The sequence below is a fragment of the Orussus abietinus genome, unplaced genomic scaffold, assembly GCF_000612105.2.
Source record: "Orussus abietinus isolate OABI.00-Male unplaced genomic scaffold, Oabi_2.0 scaffold259, whole genome shotgun sequence".
NCBI lineage: Eukaryota > Metazoa > Arthropoda > Insecta > Hymenoptera > Orussidae > Orussus > Orussus abietinus.
The window spans coordinates 61,941-71,799 of NW_019394406.1; the positions used below are offsets into that span (position 1 = coordinate 61,941).

The 9,859-nt window shown below is 43.4% G+C and overlaps 1 protein-coding gene across 1 annotated transcript in view; it reads left to right on the forward strand.

Moving 5' to 3' along the window:
- Nucleotides 1–9,198, forward strand: part of LOC105697847 (lachesin) — a 32,679-nt gene extending 23,481 nt beyond the window's left edge. Inside the window, exons 6-8 of the mRNA XM_023432182.1 lie at nt 429–548; nt 641–811; nt 6,588–9,198. Of these exons, the coding sequence (XP_023287950.1) occupies nt 429–548; nt 641–811; nt 6,588–6,844 (548 nt within the window). The 3' untranslated portion in view covers nt 6,845–9,198. The remainder of the gene's footprint in view (nt 1–428; nt 549–640; nt 812–6,587) is intronic.
- The last annotated feature ends 661 nt before the right edge of the window (nt 9,199–9,859 follow it).

A 9,859-nucleotide genomic window follows, 5' to 3' on the forward strand; every position in this document is an offset into this window, starting at 1 on the left:
AAAATTATCATATACTGTAGTTACCATAAATCTATTGTACTATTTTTAGAGTACGAGCACACGAAGGTATACATAAAATTCGATTCTTGTTTCTTAAACCGATTATTTGAATAATTTTAAAAAATAAGTAAATAGAATATCCCAATCCCTCTATCCGCGAAGCAGCCAGAAAAGTTTCACTTCTGTCGCGCGGTTTTCCACACACATTTTTTCAGATCCAGGATACCTATGCCGTCCCATTAATATCACATTTTTACTTGGCCTAACAATACACATTTCTAACGGAGATCTTGAAGCATCGATGACCCATAAAGCTACTTCACACGCAATTTTTCTTTCCGCTGAAGGTTTTACGCCCATCTCTTCTGCAGGTCGCATTGACATTTCATTGAAGAACTTATGAAGACACTTTTTTGGTAACATTGCAGTTCATCCGATGATCGAAGTGCCGAATCAACTGGTAGGGGCCCCAACGAAAACAAACGTTAGCTTGGTCTGCAAAGTGGAGGCATCTCCCAAGGCCATCAACTATTGGACACGCGAGTCAGGTGCTTACAGTGAGATGAGAGTCTTGAAACCATTCCATTTCTTGATGGGGTATAGTAAACCACACGTCTTGCGAGGTGTTCCTTTTTTCCAGGAGAGATGATCATCAGCAATGACAAGTACTACATGAAGGAAGTGACGAAATCGTCCTACAGCGTGGAGATGTGCCTGATCATTAGGAACTTCCACTCTCACGACTTGGGGGGCTACAAGTGCATTTCGAAAAACTCCATAGGCGAAGCCGAAGGCAACATACGACTTTACGGTGAGTACTTTGTTACGATTTATAAATAAATCAGATTTGATCTATTTCCATAGGAAATGCACTAAACTATTTCTGCAATCCTTATGAATTACATAACTGCATAATAAAACGCCATGTTACGGGAAAATATGTTTCCTAATAAACGTTTCTTGTATCGCGGTCAATTCGGTAAATGTGCAATGAAAAATATCACCTCAAAGAATACTTTTTAACCATTCGCGTTTGCAGTGACGTTCTACTAGAGGAATGGTATATAGTGGCCAAAAGGCTCATATTTTCAAAACGATGGTGGATGTGAAAAGTTGAAAACTGGAACAACTTTTTTGATTCGTAAATGAAATTGTTTAACGTAACGAAATTTACATGTTGGAGCGAAATTCTGAGTGCTCCCATTGAAGTCCTTTACAGCAACAGTATTTTCCTGTGAATTAACTAGATATGTTAATTGCGAGATCCAATGAAGGTTTTAGTACTGGGATAGAAATCCGATAAAAACGGATATTTCGAAATCCGTTTACATGCACTCGTTTACGCTTCGGTCACCCGCTCGGAGAAAATCGATTAACTGGGTTGTAACTTGGTTGTAACCCGTTTACAATCCGTTTGCGATCCGTCCTATGTAACGCGACTTCTACGACCCCTTAAGTGCAAATGTTCTTTTTTATCTGTTCTTTATTGAGTCTTTTATTTAGTGCTGGACTTCAATATGTCTCTCTAAAGCATCACTTATAATATAAATATTATGTAAAAAGTGTACATAGGTGTACATTGTGTACATTTATATCATGCACGGATTTATCGAATACGATAAATAAAGATGTGTGAAATTCAAAACTGTTAGCGAAAGTTTTCTAAAACCGTGTAGAATTTGCAATTACTTGCTAAATTGTACAAAGTTTGACGTGCGAGTCGTTTACTTTGAATTTAAAATTCCTGCGATCGGAAATTTAATATAGCAGACGCGCCAGTTATTAAAATTTGTGCGAACCGCCGAACATCCAAAAACCTCTTTTGAAATACTTCGAGCAATTCGAAGTATGCACGAAATATGTCGAAATATACGATTTCCCCATTTTTGTTTCGAGGTTTCGATACATTTTTAATTAAAACGTCACGTTCTGTATTACCGCGTCGAACGGCTCGAAGAGGAAATGATGAATGGTACGGATAGTTTAATGATTCTGCTCGTTCACGCGTATAACAGAGAATTCAGGGATCAAATCATACACCTGGTGAAGCATTTCTAAACAGAGAAATATGAAGATATTGATGCATTCCTATCCAATCCAGCTGTACCGTCAGGGAATATTTTAATAAATTGAAAAGAAATCCATTCAAATTCAAGTGATCAAGAATACATCAAAGCCGAGAACTAAAAGAATGCGGTACAATTTGACAGAAACACTGGCAGGACGTTTTTCTGTAATTTTAAATATGTACTCGCTTCTTTGAGGAATTCTACGCATACAAGAGTCGTGGAGAAAGTGTCCCCAACATTACATACAGTCCATATATTTCCCATACGCCAAAGATAGAAGTTTCACGCTCGTTCAATAAAAACTGAAGATTTTTCAGGTCGGTACCCGAAACGTCTCCAAGAATCTAACCTTTTGCGTACTTTCATATAAAAGGAGTTTTCGCCGTTTCGGAGTGGAGTTCACCCGAAAAGAGTCCGGAAGTAGGCGCAGTCTAATGGATTGCATTTCCTGAGGCAAGTGGTTCCTCTCGTCTCGTTATCCTTTCGGTCGAGAACTCCCTTCGCTTTCTTTCATCCACACGGGACGAAAGGTAAATCCATGCACGTGCATGCACGTACGCAGATTCGCGAGTGCTCGGCCAGTCGGCAAGTCGACGCTAATCGGCGAAATTTTCCGGCGTAACCGGGGCCTCTTGTCTCGTATCTCGACCCGGGGTTAAGCGAGGCCTGAAAGCCACGTTCGAAAGTCACGCGATCCGATAAGGCCGAGGGATTAACCGTTGAACCGGAGGTAGAAACGGAGCATGGGAGCACGACGAAAGGAGGCGAGCATCGGACAACAATAGGGAAGAACCTATGCAAGCCGAACCCATAAGCGACACTCGGTGAAAAGGGCTCGTCCAGCTCCCAAGTTTAAAGGTCCTGAGTCGAACTATCACTCACGAAGAAGTGAGGAAAAGGAAATTCGACGATTCTTAGAAAATAAGAATCCAGAATCAAGAGATCATACCGAAAGGCAGAGAAAACCTTAGACGATATATATGTATCTAGACCTCGCATTGGACCACCCACTTCTAAAGTTTCAGGAACAAAAATGGCTTTATCTGTGTGGGTGAGCGGTCGGATCACGTGGTACATACATTCGAGTTTACTCCTTCCACTGCAATGCGAGATCTAGATATCTATGGTTTAAGAAGAAAACATGTTCAATACGGTGCATGCTTGCCGATAAGGTGTCCAAGGACTGTACGAGCAAGATCGGTGACGCCAGAATTTGTGGGAGCAAAAGAGCGAACTCTGCGATGTTCACAAATATACGGACCGAGGAAAAGTCCGCCAGTCGGTTCTGATAAATCAGGACGGATGATAAAGAGTTCTTCCTTGTCATTTTATGTCCCTTGTGTGTCTTTTAAAATGGGAAAATTGTAAAGAACACCTCCTCGCAAGACCAACTCATTTCGGGACCGGCCGCTGGCTCCAGCTTCCTTTTGTCCCCCCCATAAGTGGGAAACTCCCGATGGGTCGTTGGGCGTTCGATTTCCCGATCGTGGGAGGCCGCAACGAGGTGCAGGAGAAGTCAGGATGCACTTTGGCCGGAAAGGAAGCCAACCCCGGTCCAAGAGTGGAGGAGGGTCCCGGCCTTCGCGAAACAATATCCCGGCGTATTAGTTATCGTTTATCAGGCAGCCAGACCGGACAAAAGGTGGCGGGACAGGAATTGGGTGAGCCATCTGTTGCCAGACATGATCGATAAAAGTCCGCCAAGTGTTATCAGTGCTAAACTGCTATTTCGGCGAGCTGCCGCAGATTCTCTCGTTTGCTCGGCGCACGCCTCCCGACCTCCCTTGGCTCGTCCCAGCCCCCGACACGGCGCACCCTCGCTCTTCTATAACGTCCCGATTTGCGGGGATACACGATAAATTGGATCCACCGGGCGGATTCCTCGTCAAAGAGAAATTCTTGCCTGCAGCGCGTCGTCGAGCGTGAAAACGCCCGTGAATCCCTGTCACGGGACAGGGCTCGCCGAGAGGAAAAAACGCCTATATCCACCCGTCGTCACGGCGCCCAGATAGCGTCGATAGCGAGCGGATAGCGCGCCGCGGATCCGCCGTGACCGAAATGCCTCGTCCGTGCCGCGTTATCCTCGGTCATCCCTGTTGGACGGGCAATTTTCTGCTCTCCTTGAAAACCGACCCCCCTCAAAAGCGGAGCTTCCAGGAGCTTCCTGGAGCTTCCGATCACCGACTCCACATCGAGTGACGTTCGAAGGGTTGTTGCGGTATTTTCGTTTCTGCACCTTAAACCTTTTGTTCCTAACGTCGATTTCAGCCGGCACCCGGGAGAAGGACTCTGGATCCGGGTGTTGAATGTAGTCGGCATCCATGTATCAAGCTCTCGATCATATCACCGGCGTTAGTCCTCCAACGGAGCATAAACATAAAATTTACGTCAAATTCACGCATTTTTGTAGCATTTGAGTAACATTATTGGGTTTGTAACGTCAAATCAACGAATTTTCATACGTTCAGTTGAGATAAAGTGGACGCTAATATCGTATGTCCGCGTTAGTATCGTCAAAGAAACGTCAAAGAAATATCAACCTGGACGTGAAATAAACGTCAGGTGAATGTAATTTTTTCTGTAGCAAAAATAGAGCCGACGGCTCTTTTACATCGTTACAATTATAAGCGATCTAAGTAAAAAATTGAAAAAATTAATTTACCGTACATGTTATGTTCCATACATTAATTACAATAATACGAATTTAGGTTTTCATAAAATAAAAAAATGGCTTAGATCACTTTCATGATTACGAGCGCATATTTGATTCTGTCTACGAAATGGGCACTCACAGCGACTTCTCCGTATACAGAAAATGCATCCGCGCACACGTATGCCAGCACGAAAGGATTAAAAGCAGTTGTTTTGAATGGCTGTTTAATGGACCGAGGTATAAATAATCTTGTCGTGACTGTGCCTGTCCGTTGTTTTAGCTTTGCAATAGTAGTGAAATAAATAGATCTTCTAAGTCGCCCTGAAACAATTACCTTGGATAAGCAATCATATGATCTCTATAAATTAACTTTTCACCGAGTGACATCAGCAAGATTATTAACAAACTCATTTAATTTACATGAAATAATTTCTGTTATGTTCTGCTGTGTAAAGAATAATTTTTATAACTTTTCTCTGAGCTTATGACTACCCTTTGTTGCGGTGCCCCAAGCGAGTGGATCTCGAACGGATGACGAGTGGATATCGCGGATAACGCGGCACACTTTCGGATATGGGTTGCAACGAAAATTCATTTAATTTACATGAAATAATTTCTGTTATGTTCTGCTGTGTAAAGAATACTTTTTATAACTTTTCTCTGAGCTTATGACTACCCTTTGTTGCGGTGCCCCAAGCGAGTGGATCTCGAACGGACGACGAGTGGATATCGCGGATAACGTGGCACACTTTCGGATATGGGTTGCAACGAAAATTCATTTAATTTACATGAAATAATTTCTGTTATGTTCTACTGTGTAAAGAATACTTTATATAACTTTTCTCTGAGCTTATGACTACCCTTTGTTGCGGTGCCCCAAGCGAGTGGATCTCGAACGGATGACGAGTGGATATCGCGGATAACGCGGAATATGGGTTGCGACAAAAATTCATTTAATTTACATGAAGTAATTTCTATTATGTTCTGCTGTGTAAAGAATACTTTTTATAACTTTTCTCTGAGCTTATGACTACCCTTTGTTGCGGTGCCCCAAGCGAGTGGATCTCGAACGGATGACGAGTGGATATCGCGGATAACGCGGCACACTTTCGGATATGGGTTGCGACGAAAATACCTCTCCGGCCAAGTTATCTCTGGACATCTCTCTTGGACGGCTATTTTCTGCTCTCCTTAAATTCTTTTTCGGTCCCCGTTAAAGCGTGACCCTCTTCGAGGCCCTCGATCACTCCGACACGGGTGACACTTGAAGGGTTGTTGGGAAAACTCGAGTATTTCTAACGCTATAAACACATACACTTATATATCATATCCTATACAGTTGTTCTATGTATTTCCTTTATTAACAGAAAACTAGCAGATAAAACCGTCGAAGTTAAATAATGAAGTTTTCCCTGCCACTAAACGACGCGAATAAAAAAAAAAAGCATCCTTCATTCTCGAGTAATTCTAACGTTGTAAATGCATACATGTGTCACTTCGCCATATACGATTATTCAATATTCTGCTATTAACAAAAGCATAGATAATGAAATCATGGAAATGGAATAACCGCACTTGCCCATTCGCTCAACGTCCTAGAAAGGAGGGAAATGGAGAAGTAGCCTTCACTCCGATTACAAGGAATAGCACGGTGCATTGCAACGTGAATGGTTTATATATTTACGTATGTCTACCTCCTTAGCATTGAGAACGAATATCTAAAAAGACAATATTCGATACCAAAGTCCCGAAGCAGAGTGTACCATAGGAGCACCGTTCTCCTTGCAACTGCTCTTTCATCCCTTGCATCTATACATTCTCTAGGGAGTACTCAGGCAAAATCCGCTCCTCTTGTTTGTTCGCAGATATGGACTTACCGAAGCAATCAAAGAAAGATGGCAGTCGAAATGGCGGAGACGACGCAATGGAGAACGGCGACCGGGATCATGGTCACAGGTTGAACCACGTGTACCAGGGTCCCCTGAGAGAAACGGGATCGACCCCGCAGACGCCCCACGATAGGGACACCTCGGCTGCAACGGGGATATCGTTAGACAGGACGCAGCCTTTCGTCATCTGCATCCTGCTTCTGGGGTCCTATCGCCTAACCGTGTACTCGTAAGTACTGGCCGACCTGAGCACCTCGAACAAAAGAGTAGCATATTCGCGATCCGTGGAGTCGACCTCGGCGACTTGGACTCTGGCACCCTGGAGAACAGACGTCGGCTCCTGGGCTTGAATCCTGGACTCGGTACCAGAACAGGATTCCAGATCTTGGCTCGAAAACTGGTCCTAAGGTGTGTCCGATAGACCTGCAGGAAGTGGACGTTCATCGCCTTGACTGGACTTCCTACATCGAAGCTTATCGGTCATAGTCTCGGGACGAGATCCTTCGAAATCTTTCCAAAGAGACCGGATAGTAGGCGATGACGTTCTCCAACGAGAAGCTCGTTCGATCGGTAACGGGAAGTCTGCACCTCTTGAAGTGAATCCAAATGGACCCCCGTTAAGGAAAGGACGATGAAAGCTAAACACTGATTTCTGTTGGAACTTTCTAAATTGGCCCAGATAGAAAATGACAATGATCCGGAGTTCTGGTTATCCCAGCGGTCAGCTTCGAGAGTCCGAGATGCCCATTTCAGCCTCGCGGGGCCAAACAACTTCGAAGACGGACATGCTCGAGGAACGGTGCTCCTCGTGACAGCTATAGCTACAGCTATAACTACGCTTTACTGTTGTACATATGTATACCGTTCCCTCGGCTTAATTGCGGCAGCTGAATTGGGAAAGGCGCGGAACGCTGAAACGACGTTGATGTACTCCCCGGAACTGATCGGAAACGAACAGCGAACAACTAGACTTCTTCCGACCCTCTAGTGAATGCACTTCCTACGTGTATATACACTACCATTCAGCGTCTCCCTTTACTTTGTCCCATTTCCCCACAAATTACCCGCTGCAACGGTGCAGGGAATAGGAGTTACCGGAGATGTAATTCTTTTTCTCGGTATTAACCGAACTTTTGTAAGTAAACATCGGTGATCAACGATCGCGGATAGGGTGTCCGGTAAATGTCTGACCACCGGAATTGGTGGAAGGGAAACGAGGGATCCTTGGCCCACGGTCTTTGCCATCGGCACAGTGGTCAGTCCTCGTGTACAATAGTCGTTCCTAGCGTTCGTTCCCACTTCGGCTGGATCAGTCCCGCTACCAAGTGATTTTCTTTCTTTTTCGTGAACCGAGTCTACGGAGACGGCGAATTCGACGGCGTCTGGATGTCCCATCGGAGCTATGAGCTCCCGAAAGGGGCTCTTTTTGGGAGCCTGAACGAAATTGAGCTCCCGAGATCGGGTCTCCTTTCGACTCGTGCTCTCGATCGAGGTTCGTTCCTCGCGAAGATCGCCGCTACGTGTACCGAGTTCATGAACTGCGAGATGGAGAGAGATGTAAATAAGTAATGCGCGATGGCAGGCAGAAAAGGCGTAGACGCAGAGAGCGCTTCAAGCAAGACGAGTACTCGAAGCTCGAGTTCCTGCGATTACTCGTAAGTAAATACTCACTCTTTTGACTGTTTTTCCGCAATAAGTAATCCCGGGCGCAACGTGAAGGCCTCGAAATTGTATATTCGTTACAAGTTTATCGAGGAGTGAAATTGTACCCAAGTGTGCCTGTTCAGTCCCATATCCGCAGATAGAACGAAAGGAACCTAAAAGAAATCGAAAGTAAACGCAAAAATGTGACTTAGGGAGAAGAAACGTTTGAAAGACCCTACGAATGGATCTTTCATGTGCCCTAAGCGGATGTTCTTGTTCAGAACATGAATTTGAAACATGAACCTTCGCTCTTTCATCGCCGTATTTGACCGTCATATCAAGTAAAGACTTATTGCACAGGTTGCCCTAAAATTCGTATTAAACATGAACACGAGTTGACTTTGTTACGTATATAAGCAAATATTTAAAAGAAACTATGCTTTTGATCTTGATTCGTGGAACAATTTTTGATATCTACCCGAAACATTGTAGATCGTCGTTCGCGTATTAAATACGTCATTTTCACGTTAAGAAATTGTTTCGTACGTGTTAATGTGCATACATTTTAGGCCAGCCTTTACTTATATCATGGAGACATGCGGAAGACAATTTAGAAGCTCCCCATGTACTTGCAAATGTTAAAGCAATTATGGAAACACAAGCATATCCATGTCTCATATCGGGCGATGCAAGTTCACATACGCGCTCGCCAATCAATCGAACCGAACGTGTCGGTAAACATTCGATATCGATACTTTCATCGGGTATATTCCTTTCCGTTTTTTAGAGATTAATAAATTTTAATCATGTCAAGATGACCTCTTGAATTAAATTGTTACGTGTTATTGCCAAAATTGTATGATAGCAAATGTTTTCTGTTCTCGATTGAAGTTCAATTATTGTAACGAATAAATAAATTAAAAATGATTTGTAGAAGGATGAATTCTGTATAACTAATCGTTAGGCCTGAAAGTGTTGAAACCTGCGGTGGAATTACTAAAACCCTGGGGTATGAAACGTTTTTAAAATATTTAAAATTGTGAAGCGCTGTTAATTTGTGAGAAAGTGATAGCAAAAATTAGTTAATGTCGAGAAGGGCTTTAAAACGTGACCGTTGCATTATGTGATACTTCTCGAAGGATGAATTAAAGGGTTTTAGGAATAAGCTCTACAGTTAGATTCTCGAGCTCTGTCAAGAGGAAATTAATTCAACTGAACTCTGTGTGCAGTCAGCCTAAGTGGTGGCTCTTAAAAGTTTCTAGTGGGTCTGCTTAAAAGCGCTCACTGGTCCAGACTGAATTTCACTCCATCCCAGTTCGGACCGTTTAGTATCCGTGCAGTGTCGACGAAAACGGTTCCCCCGATTTACCCACTTTTGCTATTTATTAACTATTTTTATACCCAAACATAACGTGGGCAAAGATAGTTACCATATTTCATGTCGGCTTTCACGTGCCGTCAAGACTCGGTCTCTTTCGAGGCAAAATTTACGATGTTAAAGCTGTCGGGCCTAATCGGCACGCTCGACTTCACTTAAAATTCGATAAAAACGGAATTAAAATTTTCAACCCCTAATTCCAGTAAATCCGATACCGTAATTGCAT